The 22918-nt window shown below is 45.9% G+C and overlaps 1 protein-coding gene across 1 annotated transcript; it reads left to right on the top strand.

The window, feature by feature from the left end:
- Nucleotides 1-679: 679 nt before the first annotated feature.
- On the top strand, nucleotides 680-8521 carry LOC125382067. The gene is made up of 2 exons (XM_048399940.1): nucleotides 680-783; nucleotides 7738-8521. Exon 2 carries the CDS (start codon nucleotides 7738-7740, stop codon nucleotides 8194-8196), a length of 459 nt encoding a protein of 152 aa, XP_048255897.1. The 5' UTR covers nucleotides 680-783; the 3' UTR covers nucleotides 8197-8521.
- The last annotated feature ends 14397 nt before the right edge of the window (nucleotides 8522-22918 follow it).

Raw genomic sequence — 22918 nt, 5'->3', positions numbered from 1 at the left:
TTAAAACCTCACTGACAATTTGAACAACCGGAACATGTTTATGGTTCTGTTGTTTTGGTAGTTTGAGCAGAGTCCATGTAACGTACTTGCAGATGTCCGTCATTGAGGTCACTATATGTAAGTTATGTCAACATTGTGTCTGACCACTACACCAGTGGGGTAGTAGCTCATGGTTAAACTCGATGACCCGGGTTCGATTCGTTATGTGAACTATTGATGGTTTTTAACTATTGTTAAATCAGCGGTGTGATATTGTGATTTGAAACCTGTGAGTTGATCAATTAGAAATGATTATCAGCAGGCGTGGCCGGTTGGATGTTAATAGAGGATTTGAATAAAATTATAAGGACTTAGAAAATATCAAATTTGAGACCAAATACTCTTTGTGTAACATGTCTTCATTCGTTTATGGTATACATATTTATAAAAAGAATGGAGGCATAGTATACTGGATTATGGATATAACATACTCGAGGGTGCACTTAAGAAGTTTCTATCATTGAAACAAAATGCTAAGCAAGCCTTTACTTAAACATTTAATATCAGAAGTAGTTACCAAGTTACTTGGTCATCTGATTTTGTGCTTAGTGTGTATTCGTTACCCCTAGCGACATTCAACAACAGATTTAATATAGTCGTAAGTCTATAGATTACTCCTTGAATCGCATGCCAAATCGCTTCATAAATAGGCCTACACGAGTAGCCCCCCCTTGTCATTTGTTACTCGATCGCTACCTGGCAACGCTCGTTGACAAGCGACAGTTTACAGTCGGTGGATTTAAGGTACGGTATTGGTCATGTTTGTGTACGATAGTGAATGCATTATCATGGATAATAATCGATATATTGCCAATATTTTATTGCATATTAGTTATCACACTTGCTTTTTGCTATAGCCAGAAGTAATCGTCTTATTCAATTTCATGGTGATTTGGCAAAGCCATATTATTCTATTTCTAACACGGTGTCGTACTGGCTTAGAGCCGCCCACACTCTTTTCTACAGTTGTTATTGACAATATGTAAATGGTAATGTGAAGTATATGATCAATGTAATGCAAAGTGTACCTCTATTTTCTCTAAAATAAATTTTAAGCCTGCGTATTGAATAGAATTATAGCCTGAGACTGTGTATGGTAGACTTTGTCACGTCGCTAATCCTATATTTACTGTCCCAGCCTCAACTGTGGGACGGACCACGGGCCCTCGTTTATACGTTTCCCGTTAGAACGGATACCCACTTTCTGCGCGATTTAATTATTATCATATTCAATTTAGTTGTGAGTCTCTCATTAGGGAATGTGTGAATCCCGACAGTTTCCCTGGGACCATTAGGTGAGGTGAGGTGAGGTGAGGTGAGTGAGTGAGTATTGTTTTACGCCGCTTTTAGCAATATTCCAGCAATGTCACGGTGGGGGACACCAGAAATGGGCTTCACACATTGTACCCATGTGGGGAATCGAATCTGGGTCTTCGGCGTGACGAGCGAACGCTTTAACCACTTGGCTACCCGACCGCCCCTATTACTATTGTGAGGTGAGGTGAGGTGAGGTGAGGTGAGGTGAGGTGAGATTTAACGTCGCGTTCAAGATTATTGCACTTAGATAGCGACTTTCATGCACACGTGTGTGTGTGTTTGTGTGTGTATAAGTGTGCATCTGTTCAATATGTGTGTTCATGTGTGTGTGTTCAATGTGTGTGTGCGTGCGTGCGTGCGTGCGTGCGTTTGTGTGTTTGTGTTTGTGTGTGTGTGTGTGTGTGTGTGTGTGTGTGTGTGTGTGTGCGCGCGCGTCTGTTTCACCATCGGTTTTATCGAGCTGCCTTCTGGTTAAACGAGCACCGTGCAGTTTTAGATAACGCAATCTATAAACCGACTGGTTAAACGAACACCCTGCAGGTGTAGATAAAACACTCTTTAAACCGACTGGTTAAATGAGTACCGTGCAGTTTAAGATAAAACAATCTATAAACCAACTGGTTAAACGAGCACCGTGCCGTTTTAGATATAACAATCTCTAAACCGACTGATTAAACGAGTACCCTGCAGGTTTAGATAAATCAATCTCTAAACCGACTGGTTAAACAAGCACCGTGCAGTTTTAGATAAAACGATATCTAAACCGACTGGTTAAACGAGCACCGTGCAGTTTTAGATAAAACAATCTCTAAACCGATTGGTTAAACGAGCACCGTGCAGTTTTAGATAAAACAATCTATAAACAATCTCTAAATCGACTGGTTAAACGAGCACCCTGCAGTTTTAGATAAAACAATATCTAAACCGACTGGTTAAACAAGCACCGTGCAGTTTTAGATAAAACAATATCTTAACCGACTGGTTAAACTAGCACTGTGCAGTTTTACATAAAACAATTTATAAACTGACTGGTTAAACGAGCACCCTGCAGTTTCGGAAAACGCATATGTTTACCTGATAATAAGATACCTGAACCTTTCTGTTAAACCTCCGAAACAGGTCCTTGTGAAAGGACATAGCTATTCGACTTATTATTAGTTTCTTTCATTTCATTAAATAAAATAAATTGGACCAGATTCCAGAGCCCTCAGCTATTTTTCGGGCATATATATAAACTGCACGGTGCTCGTTTAACCAGTCGGTTTAGAGATTGTTTTATCTATATATATGCCCGAAAAATGTGCAAATTAAACAACGAATGTCATATGTTGTTGTAAGGAAATTAAAGTTGTCCCTTAACTTTCGACACTGAAAATTTGCCACATTTGAAAAGCACTTAATCAGAAAAAAAGCATTACGTTTAGAGAATGAAATTTCCCATGCGCTGCCCTTTTGACCTATGCAAACATTGAATCAGCGTTGTGAATGTCGGTTACGGGGAGTGATTCTCAGAGAAACATTTGGCCTGAGCTACCATTTCCTAGGAATACACCTATATCACGACGATTAATAACATACAGCAGAGATAATATTTTGTAATTAACTGCATGAGTAGATTAAATATGATTGAATCCAGATGGTACCGTCCACAGCTTTTCGCGATAACAAATTCCAGTTATTAGAAATATGAGCCAGCATGAAAGCCACTATTTAAAGAGCTAAGCTTGTGTCGTCCTGCTCACACAATGACATCAATGGTACGTGACTTAGCGTACGCCGAGAACTGTGTATTTTTCATGGTTACAGCAACGTACCTAATTTTACACCTGATTCAGTTTAAACAGTGTTCCCCTGTGTGGTGGTAGGACATGACACGTGTTCCCCTGGGTGGTGGTAGGACGTGACACGTGTTCCCCTGTGTGGTGGTAGGACATGACTCGTGTTCCCCTGGGTGGTGGTAGGACATGACTCGTGTTCCCCCTGGGTGATGGTAGGACATGGCACGTGTCCTTCTGGTTGGTGGTAGGACATGGCACGTGTTCCTCTGTGTGGTGGTAGGACATGACACGTGTTCCCCTGGGTGGTGGTAGGACATGACTCGTGTTCCCCTGGGTGGTGGTAGGACATGACTCGTGTTCCCCTGGGTGGTGGTAGGACATGACACGTGTTCCCCTGGGTGGTGGTAGGACATGACTCGTGTTCCCCTGGGTGGTGGTAGGACATGACTCGTGTTCCCCGTGGTGGTGGTAGGACATGACTCGTGTTCCCCTGGGTGGTGGTAGGACATGACTCGTGTTCCCCGTGGTGGTGGTAGGACATGACTCGTGTTCCCCGTGGTGGTGGTAGGACATGACTCGTGTTCCCCATGGTGGTGGTAGGACATGACACGTGTTCCTCTGGGTGGTAGTAGGACATGACACGTGTTCCTCTGGGTGGTGGTAGGACGTGATACATGTTCCCCTGGTTAGTGGTAGGACATGACACATGTTCCCCTGGGTGGTGGTAGGACATGACACGTGTTCCCCTGGGTGCTGGTAGTACATGACACATGTTCCCCTGGGTGGTGGTAGGACATGACACGTGTTCCCCTCGGTGCTGGTAGTACATGACACATGTTCCCCTGTGTGGTGGTAGGACATGACACGTGTTCCCCTGGGTGCTGGTAGTACATGACACATGTTCCCCTGGGTGGTGGTAGGACATGACACGTGTTCCTCTTGACGGTGGTAGTACATGACACGTGTTCCCCGTGGTGGTGGTAGGACATGACACGTGTTCCCCTGGTTGGTGGTAGTACATGACACGTGTTCCCCTGGTTGGTGGTAGGACATGACATGTGTCGTTCTGGGTGGTGGTAGGAATGGACACGTGTTCGCCTGGGTGTTGGTAGTACATGACACATGTTCCCCTAGGTGGTGGTAGGACATGACACGTGTTCCTCTGGGTGGTGGTAGGACATGACACGTGTTCCTCTGGGTGGTGGTAGGACATGATACATGTTCCCCTGGTTGGTGGTAGGACATGACACATGTTCCCCTGGGTGGTGGTAGGACATGACACGTGTTCCCCTGGGTGCTGGTAGTACATGACACATGTTCCCCTGGGTGGTGGTAGGACATGACACGTGTTCCCCTCGGTGCTGGTAGTACATGACACATGTTCCCCTGGGTGGTGGTAGGACATGACACGTGTTCCCCTGGGTGCTGGTAGTACATGACACATGTTCCCCTGGTTGGTGGTAGGACATGACACGTGTCGTTCTGGGTGGTGGTAGTAAATGACACATGTTCCCCTGGTTGGTGGTAGGACATGACACGTGTTCTTCTGGGTGGTGGTAGGACATGATACATTTTTCCCTGTTTGGTGGGAGGACATGTAACGTGTCCTTCTGGGTGGTGGTAGGACATGACTCGTGTTCCCCTGGGTGGTGGTAGGACATGACACGTGTTCCTCTGGGTGGTGGTAGGACATGATACATTTTTCCCTGTTTGGTGGGAGGACATGTAACGTGTCCTTCTGGGTGGTGGTAGGACATGACTCGTGTTCCCCTGGGTGGTGGTAGGACATGACTCGTGTTCCCCTGTGTGGTAGTAGGACATGACTCGTGTTCCCCTGGGTGGTGGTAGGACGTGACACGTGTTCCCCTGGGTGGTGGTAGGACATGACTCGTGTTCCCCTGTGTGGTGGTAGGACTTGACACATGTTCCCCTGGGTGCTGGTAGGACATGACACGTGTTCCCCTGGTTGGTGGTAGTACATGACACGTGTTCCCCTGGTTGGTGGTAGGACATGACATGTGTCGTTCTGGGTGGTGGTAGGAATGGACACGTGTTCGCCTGGGTGTTGGTAGTACATGACACATGTTCCCCTGGGTGGTGGTAGGACATGACACGTGTTCCTCTGTGTGGTGGTAGGACATGACACGTGTTCCTCTGGGTGGTGGTAGGACGTGATACATGTTCCCCTGGTTGGTGGTAGGACATGACACATGTTCCCCTGGGTGGTGGTAGGACATGACACGTGTTCCCCTGGGTGCTGGTAGTACATGACACATGTTCCCCTGGGTGGTGGTAGGACATGACACGTGTTCCCCTTGGTGCTGGTAGTACATGACACATGTTCCCCTGGTTGGTGGTAGGACATGACACGTGTCGTTCTGGGTGGTGGTAGGAATGGACACGTGTTCGCCTGGGTGTTGGTAGTACATGACACATGTCCCCCTGGTTGGTGGTAGGACATGACACGTGTTCCTCTGGGTGGTGGTAGGACATGACACGTGTTCCTCTGGGTGGTGGTAGGACATGATACATTTTTCCCTGTTTGGTGGGAGGACATGTAACGTGTCCTTCTGGGTGGTGGTAGGACATGACTCGTGTTCCCCTGTGTGGTGGTAGGACATGACTCGTGTTCCCCTGTGTGGTAGTAGGACATGACTCGTGTTCCCCTGGGTGGTGGTAAGACGTGACACGTGTTCCCCTGGGTGGTGGTAGGACATGACTCGTGTTCCCCTGGTTGGTGGTAGGACTTGACACATGTTCCCCTGGGTGGTGGTAGGACATGACACGTGTTCCCCTGGGTGCTGGTAGTACATGACACATGTTCCCCTTGGTGGTGGTAGGACATGACACGTGTTCCTCTTGACGGTGGTAGTACATGACACGTGTTCCCCGTGGTGGTGGTAGGACATGACACGTGTTCCCCTGGTTGGTGGTAGTACATGACACGTGTTCCCCTGGTTGGTGGTAGGACATGACATGTGTCGTTCTGGGTGGTGGTAGGAATGGACACGTGTTCGCCTGGGTGTTGGTAGTACATGACACATGTTCCCCTGGGTGGTGGTAGGACATGACACGTGTTCCTCTGTGTGGTGGTAGGACATGACACGTGTTCCTCTGGGTGGTGGTAGGACGTGATACATGTTCCCCTGGTTGGTGGTAGGACATGACACATGTTCCCCTGGGTGGTGGTAGGACATGACACGTGTTCCCCTGGGTGCTGGTAGTACATGACACATGTTCCCCTGGGTGGTGGTAGGACATGACACGTGTTCCCCTTGGTGCTGGTAGTACATGACACATGTTCCCCTGGTTGGTGGTAGGACATGACACGTGTCGTTCTGGGTGGTGGTAGGAATGGACACGTGTTCGCCTGGGTGTTGGTAGTACATGACACATGTCCCCCTGGTTGGTGGTAGGACATGACACGTGTTCCTCTGGGTGGTGGTAGGACATGACACGTGTTCCTCTTGACGGTGGTGGTAGGACATGATACATTTTTCCCTGTTTGGTGGGAGGACATGTAACGTGTCCTTCTGGGTGGTGGTAGGACATGACTCGTGTTCCCCTGGGTGGTGGTAGGACATGACTCGTGTTCCCCTGTGTGGTAGTAGGACATGACTCGTGTTCCGCTGGGTGGTGGTAGGACGTGACACGTGTTCCCCTGGGTGGTGGTAGGACATGACTCGTGTTCCCCTGTGTGGTGGTAGGACATGACACGTGTTCCCCTTGGTGGTGGTAGGACATGGCACGTGTTCCCCTGTGTGGTGGTAGGACATGATACGTATTCCCCTTGGTGGTGGTAGGACATGACACATGTCCCCGGGGTATAGTGGTTGGACACGTGTCTCCTGGTTTACAAAAGGATGCACTTTAAACCGAAGTCCGCTGGCGCAGTATGCTCTAATCACTCAACAACACAGTCGCACTACCACAACTGTTGCCATCGATACAGCTGTTACCTGAGTTGATCCTGAGCCTGATTTTGATATAATCCCACAGAACATTCAACTCTATATTTTGTAACGACATAGTCGAAGTGTTCTCTAAGAGCATAGGCATAATGTGTTTTGCAATGGCGGTGTTTCATCTAAGGCCGATTGTTTGTTTGTGCGTTTGTTTGTTGTTTAACGCCGCACTCAGCAATGTTCCAGCTATATGACGGCGGTCTGTAAATAATCGAGTCTGGATCAGACAATCCAGTGATTGACATCATGAGCATCGATCCACGAAGTTGGGATACGATGACATGCATCCACCAAGTCAGCGAGCCTGACCACCCGATCCCGTTAGTCACCTCTTACGACAAGCATAGCTGCCTGTTACCTAAGGCCGATTGAGTCCCTTTGAATGTATTAGTATTATACGACTAACAATGGCTAAACAAACAATGAACAATGAACTGTTTATTGTCTTTGGTTATGTGTTGCTCGGAGCAAAACATTAATTCGCCACATCGCATTTTGCAGGACAAGCTGGTAAAGTCAAAATGTCTTCAGCATTCTCTAATATTTCAGCATATTTTTCAAACATATTGGCTCCATTTCCAGAATATCAAATGGGCGAACAAAATCTCATGACAGTTTCGTGACTCGTCATGTTGTAGATGATGTCTCAAGTGAACTACCAGTTGTCCGCTCGCGACCCTGCCGTCACGGCGTCACCTGACCGGATGTACCCGGTGTCAACTCTCCACCGCATCGCCCTTGTGTCCTGTGAGCGCATCCTGCTCCTCATGAACAACACCCGGATGTTGCGACATACCCGACTGAGCACAATGGATGATGTTCTCCTATATCTTAACGGCATGCACGACGACGTTGGTCTGAGCGGCGACCGCGGCGACTTCTATCGCCGGAAGCTGGCAGAGGAACTGTACACTACTTTCAGCGTGCATGGCGTCGATTACACCAACATCGACGCTGTTGTTGCCGGCGCGATTGACCTTGAAAGACAGACACGCTTCATTTTGGCCGAGAGCGGACGGAGACGGGATAGAGCGCCACCTGTCCATTATGACGAACAGGTTCTGGACATTTTGGCCAGAATTGCTGACATGCATTAGAATAATTATGAAACGTCATGGTGACGGACGAACGTCCTACGTTCTCGTGTCTTTCCGGGCGAAATCGGAACCCCGCATTTCTTGAAAATGACAACTAATGACGGTTATATCTCAAAGGTGTATTCCTCATGTCTTATGATATTGAACTAACTTAAAGATTCCCTCACTACGCAATATACAGTGTACAATTCATGATGTTTTGGAAGAGCGGTAAATTCAATGATATTCAAGCCACCGGGTAGGTTTTTGTTTTGTTTGTACAGAGTGCCTGATTTCTTTGTAAACTATGTATGCCTAGTTGTAGAAATAAAAGATTACACGTGAATGTATTTCAGATACTTTAGCGTTAAAAGCCCAACGCGGCGGTTATATTAAGTGTCGGAAAACATTTGAATGGTAGCAGGACATTTCTTCTTGTGATCATATTACACGAAATCCTTCTTTATCCGGTGTTTCATATCTCTATTCTATTATATTATGCGGGGGGCACGGGTGGCCTAGTCGTCTAAGGCGCCTCGATTCGGTGTGCAGTGTTGCGTTCCTTGGGCATGCCAGAAACCTATGATTGTGTGTTCGAATCCCGGTTCGCCCCGTTTATGATTCTAGGTTTGTCAGCATCGTGGGTTTCACCGAAGTGGTAAACGTCTGAGACCTGCATCACTTCGGGCCTTCCTCCCACATTAAGCTGACACGCCGTGATATAACTGGAATACTGTTAAAAGCGGCGTCAAACCCAACTCACTCACTATTATAATATGCAATAGAAGAGAGATTTGATGTAGTGCTTCGTTGAGGATGATAAACATATTATAGCGAAATATTTTTCCTGTAAATAAGGCACGAACAAAATCACGTGACAGTGACACGTGTACAAAGGCCCACAGTCCTTCTTGCCTGGCGCGGCAGCGTTGCGTTTTATATGTGCGTCCTGCAGTCATCTATACAGTTGTTAATCTGAACAAGCTGGGCGCACTACAGGTGTGACCAAGACTACAAGTCAACATCCGCATCTGTCGATATTGTTCACGGTCCATACACTGGTGCGGTTGCCCACTTGGCTGGAGATGTCGATGTGGATGTAGCTGACGTCGGCGGAGTGGCCGATCTGGGCCACCTTCCTCAAAGCGATCATAACATAGACAGTCTTACAGCAGTCTTGTCGCTAAGATCGCTTTGTGGGACGTAACCCTAGTTGACTGATTGACTAATGGGTGTTTCTCGTATCGGCACACCTTGGTTGACTGATGTGTGTCTCTCTTCTCGGCACACCTTGGTTGACTGATGTGTGTCTCTCTTCTCGGCACACCTTGGTTGAATGGTGTGTGTCTCTCTTCTCGGTACACCTTGGTTGACTGATGTGTGTCTCTCTTCTCGGTACACCTTGGTTGACTGATGTGTGTCTCTCTTCTCGGCACACCTTGGTTGAATGGTGTGACTCTCTCTTCTCGGCACACCTTGGTTGAATGGTGTGTGTCTCTCTTATCGGTACACCTTGGTTGAATGGTGTGTGTCTCTCTTCTCGGCACACCTTGGTTGACTGATGTGTGTCCCTCGTATCAGCACACATTGGTTGACTGATGTGTGTCTCTCTTCTCGGTACACCTTGGTTGACTGATGTGTGTCTCTCTTCTCGGCACACCTTGGTTGACTGATGTGTGTCTCTCTTCTCAGCACACCTTGGTTGACTGATGTGTGTCTCTCTTCTCGGCACACCTTGGTTGAATGGTGTGTGTCTCTCTTCTCGGCACACCTTGGTTGACTGATGTGTGTATCTCTTCTCAGCACACCTTGGTTGACTGATGTGTGTCTCTCTTCTCGGCACACCTTGGTTGACTGATGTGTGTCTCTCTTCTCGGCACACCTTGGTTGAATGGTGTGTGTCTCTCTTCTCGGCACACCTTGGTTGAATGGTGTGTGTCTCTCTTCTCGGCACACCTTGGTTGACTGATGTGTGTCTCTCTTCTCGGTACACCTTGGTTGACTGATGTGTGTCTCTTTTCGGTACACCTTGGTTGAATGGTGTGTGTCTCTCTTCTCGGTACACCTTGGTTGAATGGTGTGTGTCTCTCTTATCGGTACACCTTGGTTGACTGATGTGTGTCTCTCTTCTCGGTACACTTTGGTTGAATGGTGTGTGTCTCTCTTCTCGGTACACCTTGGTTCACTGATGTGTGTTTCTTTTCGGTACACCTTGGTTGAATGGTGTGTGTCTCTCTTATCGGTACACCTTGGTTGACTGATGTGTGTCTCTCTTCTCGGCACACCTTGGTTGAATGGTGTGTGTCTCTCTTCTCGGTACACCTTGGTTGACTGATGTGTGTCTCTCTTCTCGGTACACCTTGGTTGAATGGTGTGTGTCTCTCTTATCGGTACACCTTGGTTGACTGATGTGTGTCTCTCTTCTCGGTACACCTTGGTTGACTGATGTGTGTCTCTTTTCGGTACACCTTGGTTGACTGATGTGTGTCTCTCTTCTCGGTACACCTTGGTTGAATGGTGTGTGTCTCTCTTATCGGTACACCTTGGTTGAATGGTGTGTGTCTCTCTTCTCGGTACACCTTGGTTGACTGATGTGTGTCTCTTTTCGGTACACCTTGGTTGACTGATGTGTGTCTCAATTATCGGTACACCTTGGTTGAATGGTGTGTGTCTCTCTTATCGGTACACCTTGGTTGAATGGTGTGTGTCTCTCTTCTCGGTACACTTTGGTTGAATGGTGTGTGTCTCTCTTCTCGGTACACCTTGGTTGACTGATGTGTGTCTCTTTTCGGTACACCTTGGTTGAATGGTGTGTGTCTCTCTTCTCGGTACACCTTGGTTGACTGATGTGTGTCTCTCTTCTCGGCACACCTTGGTTGAATGGTGTGTGTCTCTCTTCTCGGTACACCTTGGTTGACTGATGTGTGTCTCTCTTCTCGGTACACCTTGGTTGAATGGTGTGTGTCTCTCTTATCGGTACACCTTGGTTGACTGATGTGTGTCTCTCTTCTCGGTACACCTTGGTTGACTGATGTGTGTCTCTCTTCTCGGCACACCTTGGTTGAATGGTGTGTGTCTCTCTTCTCGGTACACCTTGGTTGACTGATGTGTGTCTCTCTTCTCGGTACACCTTGGTTGAATGGTGTGTGTCTCTCTTATCGGTACACCTTGGTTGACTGATGTGTGTCTCTCTTCTCGGTACACCTTGGTTGACTGATGTGTGTCTCTTTTCGGTACACCTTGGTTGACTGATGTGTGTCTCTCTTCTCGGTACACCTTGGTTGAATGGTGTGTGTCTCTCTTATCGGTACACCTTGGTTGAATGGTGTGTGTCTCTCTTCTCGGTACACCTTGGTTGACTGATGTGTGTCTCTTTTCGGTACACCTTGGTTGACTGATGTGTGTCTCTCTTCTCGGTACACCTTGGTTGACTGATGTGTGTCTCTCTTCTCGGTACAACTTGGTTGAATGGTGTGTGTCTCTCTTATCGGTACACCTTGGTCGAATGGTGTGTGTCTCTCTTCTCGGTACACTTTGGTTGAATGGTGTGTGTCTCTCTTCTCGGTACACCTTGGTTGACTGATGTGTGTCTCTTTTCGGTACACCTTGGTTGAATGGTGTGTGTCTCTCTTATCGGTACACCTTGGTTGACTGATGTGTGTCTCTCTTCTCGGCACACCTTGGTTGAATGGTGTGTGTCTCTCTTCTCGGTACACCTTGGTTGACTGATGTGTGTCTCTCTTCTCGGTACACCTTGGTTGAATGGTGTGTGTCTCTCTTATCGGTACACCTTGGTTGACTGATGTGTGTCTCTCTTCTCGGTACACCTTGGTTGACTGATGTGTGTCCTTTTTTCGGTACGTCTTGGTTGACTGATGTGTGTCTCTCTTCTCGGTACACCTTGGTTGAATGGTGTGTGTCACTCTTATCGGTACACCTTGGTTGAATGGTGTGTGTCTCTCTTCTCGGTACACCTTGGTTGACTGATGTGTGTCTCTTTTCGGCACACCTTGGTTGACTGATGTGTGTCTCTCTTCTCGGTACACCTTGGTTGACTGATGTGTGTCTCTCTTATCGGTACACCTTGGTTGACTGATGTGTGTCTCTCTTATCGGTACACCTTGGTTGAATGGTGTGTGTCTCTCTTCTCGGTACACCTTGGTTGACTGATGTGTGTCTCTTTTCGGCACACCTTGGTTGACTGATGTGTGTCTCTCTTCTCGGTACACCTTGGTTGAATGGTGTGTGTCTCTCTTATCGGTACACCTTGGTTGAATGGTGTGTGTCTCTCTTCTCGGTACACCTTGGTTGAATGGTGTGTCTCTCTTCTCGGTACACCTTGGTTGACTGATGTGTGTCTCTCTTGTCGGTACACTTTGGTTGAATGGTGTGTGTCTCTCTTCTCGGTACACCTTGGTTGAATGGTGTGTGTCTCTTTTCTCGGCACACCTTGGTTGACTGATGTGTGTCTCTCTTCTCGGTATACCTTGGTTGACTGATGTGTGTCTCTTTTCGGTACACCTTGGTTGAATGGTGTTTGTCTCTCTTCTCGGTACACCTTGGTTGACTGATGTGTGTCTCTCTTTTCGGTACACCTTGGTTGACTGATGTGTGTCTCTCTTTTCGGTACACCTTGGTTGAATGGTGTGTGTCTCTCTTTTCGGTACACTTTGATTGACTGATGTGTCTCTCTTCTCGGTACACCTTGGTTGACTGATGTGTGTCTCTCTTTTCGGTTCACCTTGATTGACTGATGTGTCTCTCTTCTCGGTACACCTTGGTTGACTGATGTGTGTCTCTCTTTTCGGTACACCTTGGTTGAATGGTGTGTGTCTCTCTTCTCGGTACACTTTGGTTGAATGGTGTGTGTCTCTCTTCTCGGTACATCTTGGTTGACTGATGTGTGTCTCTCTTCTCGGTACACTTTGGTTGAATGGTGTGTGTCTCTCTTTTCGGTACACCTTGGTTGACTGATGTGTGTCTCTTTTCGGTACACCTTGGTTGAATGGTGTGTGTCTCTCTTCTCGGTACACCTTGGTTGACTGATGTGTGTCTCTCTTCTCGGCACACCTTGGTTGAATGGTGTGTGTCTCTCTTCTCGGTACACCTTGGTTGACTGATGTGTGTCTCTCTTCTCGGTACACCTTGGTTGAATGGTGTGTGTCTCTCTTATCGGTACACCTTGGTTGACTGATGTGTGTCTCTCTTCTCGGTACACCTTGGTTGACTGATGTGTGTCTCTCTTCTCGGCACACCTTGGTTGAATGGTGTGTGTCTCTCTTCTCGGTACACCTTGGTTGACTGATGTGTGTCTCTCTTCTCGGTACACCTTGGTTGAATGGTGTGTGTCTCTCTTATCGGTACACCTTGGTTGACTGATGTGTGTCTCTCTTCTCGGTACACCTTGGTTGACTGATGTGTGTCTCTTTTCGGTACACCTTGGTTGACTGATGTGTGTCTCTCTTCTCGGTACACCTTGGTTGAATGGTGTGTGTCTCTCTTATCGGTACACCTTGGTTGAATGGTGTGTGTCTCTCTTCTCGGTACACCTTGGTTGACTGATGTGTGTCTCTTTTCGGTACACCTTGGCTGACTGATGTGTGTCTCTCTTCTCGGTACACCTTGGTTGACTGATGTGTGTCTCTCTTCTCGGTACAACTTGGTTGAATGGTGTGTGTCTCTCTTATCGGTACACCTTGGTTGAATGGTGTGTGTCTCTCTTCTCGGTACACTTTGGTTGAATGGTGTGTGTCTCTCTTCTCGGTACACCTTGGTTGACTGATGTGTGTCTCTTTTCGGTACACCTTGGTTGAATGGTGTGTGTCTCTCTTATCGGTACACCTTGGTTGACTGATGTGTGTCTCTCTTCTCGGCACACCTTGGTTGAATGGTGTGTGTCTCTCTTCTCGGTACACCTTGGTTGACTGATGTGTGTCTCTCTTCTCGGTACACCTTGGTTGAATGGTGTGTGTCTCTCTTATCGGTACACCTTGGTTGACTGATGTGTGTCTCTCTTCTCGGTACACCTTGGTTGACTGATGTGTGTCCTTTTTTCGGTACGTCTTGGTTGACTGATGTGTGTCTCTCTTCTCGGTACACCTTGGTTGAATGGTGTGTGTCACTCTTATCGGTACACCTTGGTTGAATGGTGTGTGTCTCTCTTCTCGGTACACCTTGGTTGACTGATGTGTGTCTCTTTTCGGCACACCTTGGTTGACTGATGTGTGTCTCTCTTCTCGGTACACCTTGGTTGACTGATGTGTGTCTCTCTTATCGGTACACCTTGGTTGACTGATGTGTGTCTCTCTTATCGGTACACCTTGGTTGAATGGTGTGTGTCTCTCTTCTCGGTACACCTTGGTTGACTGATGTGTGTCTCTTTTCGGCACACCTTGGTTGACTGATGTGTGTCTCTCTTCTCGGTACACCTTGGTTGAATGGTGTGTGTCTCTCTTATCGGTACACCTTGGTTGAATGGTGTGTGTCTCTCTTCTCGGTACACCTTGGTTGAATGGTGTGTCTCTCTTCTCGGTACACCTTGGTTGACTGATGTGTGTCTCTCTTGTCGGTACACTTTGGTTGAATGGTGTGTGTCTCTCTTCTCGGTACACCTTGGTTGAATGGTGTGTGTCTCTTTTCTCGGCACACCTTGGTTGACTGATGTGTGTCTCTCTTCTCGGTATACCTTGGTTGACTGATGTGTGTCTCTTTTCGGTACACCTTGGTTGAATGGTGTTTGTCTCTCTTCTCGGTACACCTTGGTTGACTGATGTGTGTCTCTCTTTTCGGTACACCTTGGTTGACTGATGTGTGTCTCTCTTTTCGGTACACCTTGGTTGAATGGTGTGTGTCTCTCTTTTCGGTACACTTTGATTGACTGATGTGTCTCTCTTCTCGGTACACCTTGGTTGACTGATGTGTGTCTCTCTTTTCGGTTCACCTTGATTGACTGATGTGTCTCTCTTCTCGGTACACCTTGGTTGACTGATGTGTGTCTCTCTTTTCGGTACACCTTGGTTGAATGGTGTGTGTCTCTCTTCTCGGTACACTTTGGTTGAATGGTGTGTGTCTCTCTTCTCGGTACATCTTGGTTGACTGATGTGTGTCTCTCTTCTCGGTACACTTTGGTTGAATGGTGTGTGTCTCTCTTTTCGGTACACCTTGGTTGACTGATGTGTGTCTCTTTTCGGTACACCTTGGTTGAATGGTGTGTGTCTCTCTTCTCGGTACACCTTGGTTGACTGATGTGTGTCTCTCTTCTCGGCACACCTTGGTTGAATGGTGTGTGTCTCTCTTCTCGGTACACCTTGGTTGACTGATGTGTGTCTCTCTTCTCGGTACACCTTGGTTGAATGGTGTGTGTCTCTCTTATCGGTACACCTTGGTTGACTGATGTGTGTCTCTCTTCTCGGTACACCTTGGTTGACTGATGTGTGTCTCTCTTCTCGGCACACCTTGGTTGAATGGTGTGTGTCTCTCTTCTCGGTACACCTTGGTTGACTGATGTGTGTCTCTCTTCTCGGTACACCTTGGTTGAATGGTGTGTGTCTCTCTTATCGGTACACCTTGGTTGACTGATGTGTGTCTCTCTTCTCGGTACACCTTGGTTGACTGATGTGTGTCTCTTTTCGGTACACCTTGGTTGACTGATGTGTGTCTCTCTTCTCGGTACACCTTGGTTGAATGGTGTGTGTCTCTCTTATCGGTACACCTTGGTTGAATGGTGTGTGTCTCTCTTCTCGGTACACCTTGGTTGACTGATGTGTGTCTCTTTTCGGTACACCTTGGCTGACTGATGTGTGTCTCTCTTCTCGGTACACCTTGGTTGACTGATGTGTGTCTCTCTTCTCGGTACAACTTGGTTGAATGGTGTGTGTCTCTCTTATCGGTACACCTTGGTTGAATGGTGTGTGTCTCTCTTCTCGGTACACTTTGGTTGAATGGTGTGTGTCTCTCTTCTCGGTACACCTTGGTTGACTGATGTGTGTCTCTTTTCGGTACACCTTGGTTGAATGGTGTGTGTCTCTCTTATCGGTACACCTTGGTTGACTGATGTGTGTCTCTCTTCTCGGCACACCTTGGTTGAATGGTGTGTGTCTCTCTTCTCGGTACACCTTGGTTGACTGATGTGTGTCTCTCTTCTCGGTACACCTTGGTTGAATGGTGTGTGTCTCTCTTATCGGTACACCTTGGTTGACTGATGTGTGTCTCTCTTCTCGGTACACCTTGGTTGACTGATGTGTGTCCTTTTTTCGGTACGTCTTGGTTGACTGATGTGTGTCTCTCTTCTCGGTACACCTTGGTTGAATGGTGTGTGTCACTCTTATCGGTACACCTTGGTTGAATGGTGTGTGTCTCTCTTCTCGGTACACCTTGGTTGACTGATGTGTGTCTCTTTTCGGCACACCTTGGTTGACTGATGTGTGTCTCTCTTCTCGGTACACCTTGGTTGACTGATGTGTGTCTCTCTTATCGGTACACCTTGGTTGACTGATGTGTGTCTCTCTTATCGGTACACCTTGGTTGAATGGTGTGTGTCTCTCTTCTCGGTACACCTTGGTTGACTGATGTGTGTCTCTTTTCGGCACACCTTGGTTGACTGATGTGTGTCTCTCTTCTCGGTACACCTTGGTTGAATGGTGTGTGTCTCTCTTATCGGTACACCTTGGTTGAATGGTGTGTGTCTCTCTTCTCGGTACACCTTGGTTGAATGGTGTGTCTCTCTTCTCGGTACACCTTGGTTGACTGATGTGTGTCTCTCTTCTCGGTACACTTTGGTTGAATGGTGTGTGTCTCTCTTCTCGGTACACCTTGGTTGAATGGTGTGTGTCTCTTTTCTCGGCACACCTTGGTTGACTGATGTGTGTCTCTCTTCTCGGTATACCTTGGTTGACTGATGTGTGTCTCTTTTCGGTACACCTTGGTTGAATGGTGTTTGTCTCTCTTCTCGGTACACCTTGGTTGACTGATGTGTGTCTCTCTTCTCGGTACACCTTGGTTGAATGGTGTGTGTCTCTCTTTTCGGTACACTTTGATTGACTGATGTGTCTCTCTTCTCGGTACACCTTGGTTGACTGATGTGTGTCTCTCTTTTCGGTTCACCTTGATTGACTGATGTGTGTCTCTCTTTTCGGTACACCTTGGTTGACTGATGTGTGTCTCTCTTTTCGGTACACCTTGGTTGACTGATGTGTGTCTCTCTTCTCGGTACACCTTGGTTGACTGATGTGTGTCTCTCTTTTCGGTACACCTTGGTTGAATGGTGTGTGTCTCTCTTCTCGGTACACTTTGGTTGAATGGTGTGTGTCTCTCTTCTCGGTACATCTTGGTTGACTGATGTGTGTCTCTCTTCTCGGTACACTTTGGTTGAATGGTGTGTGTCTCTCTTCTCGGTACACTTTGGTTGAATGGTGTGTGTCTCTCTTCTCGGTACATCTTGGTTGACTGATGTGTGTCTCTCTTATCGGTACACCTTGGTTGAATGGTGTGTGTCTCTCTTTTCGGTACACCTTGGTTGAATGGTGTGTGTCTCTCTTCTCGGCACACCTTGGTTGAATGGTGTGTGTCTCTCTTCTCGGTACACCTTGGTTGACTGATGTGTGTCTCTCTTCTCGGTACACTTTGGTTGAATGGTGTGTGTCTCTCTTTTCGGTACACCTTGGTTGACTGAGGTGTGTCTCTCGCATCAGCACACCTTGGTTGAATGGTGTGTATCCCTCTTCTCGGCACACCTTGGTTGACTGATCACAACTGGTCCGAAGAACCATGGTTAGCTTATGCCTTACTGTGGCGTCCGTCGTCCGTACGTCAACATTTTTTTGAAACGACTTCTTCTTCTGAACAACTAATTGGAAATTAACGAAACTTGACTGGAAGCATCCCTAGGTGGTGGAGATTCAAAATTGGGGGACTGCTGGGCCGGGTCCAAATAGGGGTAATTTGGTTATATTGCATTGCATTTGTTTTCATTCTTGTTTCACTCCGAATAGCCATGTGAAGTTATAATTATCCCGTGATGTACCGATTAAACCGTTACTACAGCATAGTGACAAAAGTTGGATGTTAATTTACTCTTCTAACATTAATTTGCTTGGCTAGTCCAGAATGGCTGATTAGATTTGTACTAAGTTTAGTACATAAGTATGGGCAAGCAAATTGTTTTTTTAAAGCAAAGGTGTGACCCCTTGCCTCATCTGGCCAAGAAAGCTCACTGTTGTATAAACAAAGTGGGTTGGGCTTAGTAGCTGATTTACAGATAATTTTTAGAAGTTGTCTTCCCCTGACGGAGCGGTTTTCACCGTATTTGATACTCGTCATTGTATAGATGGAGTGATTTTCACCGTATTTGATACTCGTCATTGTATAGATGGAATGATTTTCACCGTATTTGATACTCGTCATTGTATAGATGGAGCAGGGCCGGTGGGAACAATTGAATCCTAACTTGCAATCTATATATACATATACTTGACATCATAACACAAATACATTCATGTTACCAAAATCTGCCTTTGAGTCAAGGGGTCCGACTCGAAAGGGACTTTGGGTCACAATTACTTAAAAGATCGTCAAAATCCCCATCCTATATACCCATGCTCATCTTCATTAAACAATACATCCATGCTACCAGGACTGGCCCTTCTGTTCATCTGTCCGGCAATCCCAAAGGAATTAGAACCTTGACCATAACATGCAAACCGATATCATCCTCACCCTATAATAAACAGATACATTGTATACATTTGTTTGTTATGAAGAAAATAATACATTTATGCCAATAGGATTCGCCCTGGGGTCCAGCCTTGCCTCTGGAAACTTAGATCCTGGATCATAACATGGAAACGGTTCAGATCTTTATGCTACATTTGTATCCAGAGAAGTACACGTTCATGCTGTCAGATTTGCCATCCACCTCCTTTTAAATGCTGACAGTCAAAATAACGAAATATTTGCAGTATTATATACATGCACAATGCAAATGTATATTTTGTCATGATTGCTCAAATATCCAGGTGAGCGATACAGGCCCTATGAGACCCTTGTTATGTTATGGAATGACAACATATTTCGTTCTCCATGGCAGAAATATATTCTTGAGGCAATAATTAGATATAACAGAGGTAGGTATTCCGCCTGTTGTGTCGTGCTTAAACATGTTTGACAAGGTAGGTATAGTGGTAAATCAATCAATAGTTCAGAGTAGATTTAATGCAACCGGAACTCCTTCGATGACGTAATACTTAAATAGATAGAAGCTAGTAAGAATTTAGATTCTCCAACAGTTCATCGATTATATGTGAAATTCCTCTATTAGAGTTGACCTGTCTTGTAATGATTATTGATGCAGTCAGAGCTCTAGATAACTTTTTGAATAATTGTGCTTCTATTTTATTTGGCCTATTACATTCTTCATTGGGTAACCACTATTTTTTCACTCATCTATTCATCACTCTATTATTTTTTTAATTGGGTTTTGAATTTTTAAATTTTTTATTTTATTTTTTATTTTTTGTTTATTTATTTTATTTTATATATATATATTTTTTAATTTATTTTTTTGGGGGGTATTTTACGCAAATACGCTGCTTATCTGTAGCTCTGGATGCAGTAACATAATTTGTAGCAAATAGAAACAGTTTTGTATGAAAATATTAGCACTTGTCAACCAATATCTCGGCGGAGAATACCAAGAAAACTTAAAGTGTACCCTTGTGGTGATTCGAATCCAGGCCGAACGACTGAACCGAAGTCTATCCCACCGTCGGCTTAAGATAGCAAGCAATTTTGTTATGGTCGGAATACCATTCAGTGCTTGGAACAGATATAATGTACACACATTGTTCATCGATCGGTGAAGGTTTGTTTGTTGACATTCGGATAATATCCAAATGTCATGGCCTTCCTAAATCTAGAAAGTCATGTGCAAGACCCTTTTTTCAGACGTTGGACTTTTGAAAATCCCCCTGTCAACGACTCAATAAAATGATTTCACTCATATCACTTTAAGACGCACGCTATCAAGGAAAGAGATTTGAAGAAAAGAAAAAAAATTTAAACTGAAAAAGCAATGCAAGGCATCACCAAATTAATTACTTGTTTCTGGTACTTCCTCGTGCTCATGTTGCACGTGTTAGTGTCTTGTGGCGTCAATTTACACTCTCTGCTTAGGTTTGATGAAAGAAAAATAATTGACATTTTGTCATTGATATGCAATCAGTTGATGGGATTTTACATCTTGAACAAGAAAACAAAACCTTTCCTTTTTAGCGTCCTAAATATTCTCAATTCGATATAAAAAATCCCAAGCAAAAAATGTTGAGCTTGTTATGAAGAGGATTGTTTGGTGGGAAGTATTATGCTGCTAGGCATTGCTCAACTGTTGATACGACGTGCAACACTCACAGAGGCTTAGGCGCCAGATAATTCATGGCTCGAGTCGCACGACCTTGATGTCACCCCCCGTGAGCATGTCGACCCCCGTGAGAATGTCCCGAGAGTTTCCAAAGAAATCGATGCTATGTCACAAGAGGCGTCACAGTGACTTTGTTGGCTGCATAATGTCAATCACTGTATTGTCTGATCCAGAATCGATTATTTGCACGTGGTTGTCACACAGCTGGAATATTGCTGACTGCGGCGTTAAACCACAAGCACACAAATGGTGATGCCCTGAGAGACATCTGCGTCTGACTTCTTGAGCTTGAGCTACCCTGGCATCTTACATCTGACGTCGAGCTTGACATGGTGACACCCTGGCATCTGACATCTGACGTCGAGCCTGACCTGCTGATACCCTGGCATCTCATATCTGACGTCGAGCTTGACCTTGTGATAATCAGGCATCTGATATCCGACGTCGAACTTGACCTGGTGATACCTTGGCATCTGACATCTGACGTCGAACTTGACCTGGAGATGCCCTGGCATCTGACATCTGATGTCGAGCTTGACCTGAGGATGCCCTGACATCTGACATCTGATGTCGAGCTTGACTTGGTGATACCCTGGCGTCTGACATCTGACGTCGAGTTTGACCTGGTGATACCCTGGCATCTGACATCTGACGTCGAGCTTGACCTGGTGATGCCCTGGCATCTGACATCTGACGTCGAGCTTGACCTGGTGATGCCCTGGCATCTGACGTTGAGCTTGACCTGGTGATGCCCTGGCATCTGACGAGTGGGGGAAGGCTCCTATGTGCTGTGTCCCGGGAGCCACAAAGAAGTGCCAGTGAGCGTGAACCCATGGGAGAGTTGGGTTACATAGACTGGCGGCAAGTCTCCCTCGCCAGATCCCGTATTACAGGGCTGTGGAAATACGGGACGCCCCAAGCTCACCAAAATACATTTAGTGTTTGTCAGAAGAGTTAGTTACATACTTAATCAATTCTAAGTCGATTAAATGGTTTGTTTACGGAAGACGAAATTATATGACCATAGTGTCATTGCCAAACCCTTTAGTTTAATTCTAATTGATCCAGACTGCACAATATCGGGGGAAATCATTATTACATCTCTAGTGTTTTTGGTACAGTTAACGAAGGCGAAAATATTGCATTAGTGTGTCACATCATGTATGACGAACAATACCCAATACATTACTAAAAATACAACATCTGGCCGATACAAATGACGGGGAGTGCTACTTGTAACAACCTGTAAATACCTCCCATGGTCGATGAGACGCCAATTATGCATTTAAGATCGAAGTGCAGCGAGGGGGTTAAGAAACGTAGAACTTGACATTAAATTAATGTACAAGCTTTTCAACTACTGCGTATATAAAATCAAATCTATGGAATCTACACCTTTCCCAAAATCTAAGATCAGAGTAAGATTGAAAATGATCTTCATCTTCAACAGTATCACAATTACAGAATTTACAAAATCGTTCTTTAAGTGGAAATTTTAATGACATTTTTGTTTAAGTATTTTTAACAATCCTATTTCGTAAAAATGATTTCTTAGTTATGTTTTTTTTAACCTACATTTGTAGGTTTATGGATAGGTAGGCTGTCAGATGAAGACAGTGCCTTCTCACGTGAGCAAATTCCGACCCTCTTTGATGTTATTGTTAGACATCGGGGAATTCGTAATTCGAATTGACAACGCAATCACGCGGCATACGGACGTTCATTGGGAAATGAAGGACTATTGGCTTGGTGGTGTTCATACAGGCGTGGTCACCCGCTACTAACAATATTAACCCGTGAAGCGCCGTGTTAGAATTGGTCGTCAGCAACCCATGCATGTCGAAAAAGGCGACTAACAGGATCGGTTGGTCAGGCTCGCTGACTTAGTTGATGTATGTCATCGTATCCCAATTGTGTAGATCGATGCTCATGATGTTAATCACTGGATTGTCTGGTGCAGGTTGGATTATTTACAGACTCCGTCATATAGCTGGAATACTGGTGAGTGTGGCGTTAAACAACAAACAAACAAAATTTAATGGAGATCTCCAATCATGATTTATCACCATGCATTTGGAGTAGTCTACCGTGAGGACGAGCGCAGAATTCTCTGGAATGCTAACACCGCAATCTATGTGTACAAAACTTTGAAATTCCTTTTGTCTCCAACATTTGAGAGATTTACCCTATCGCATCCGCATTGCGCATTCATGCAAGGGGCTTTAGACGTTCAATGTGTATTGTGTAGTGCACTCGAATATCTCCTTTGGACTTCATTGAGTCATTGTTTTGACATCCAGGGGAAATGAACGTTTTACTTGTTGTGGGGTC

This window comes from Haliotis rufescens, unplaced genomic scaffold, assembly GCF_023055435.1.
Source record: "Haliotis rufescens isolate VD_foot unplaced genomic scaffold, xgHalRufe1.0.p SCAF_2, whole genome shotgun sequence".
NCBI classification, from domain to species: Eukaryota; Metazoa; Mollusca; class Gastropoda; order Lepetellida; family Haliotidae; genus Haliotis; species Haliotis rufescens.
Note: the sequence above shows the minus strand (reverse complement) of the source record. Positions and strands in the feature narration are given on the sequence as shown.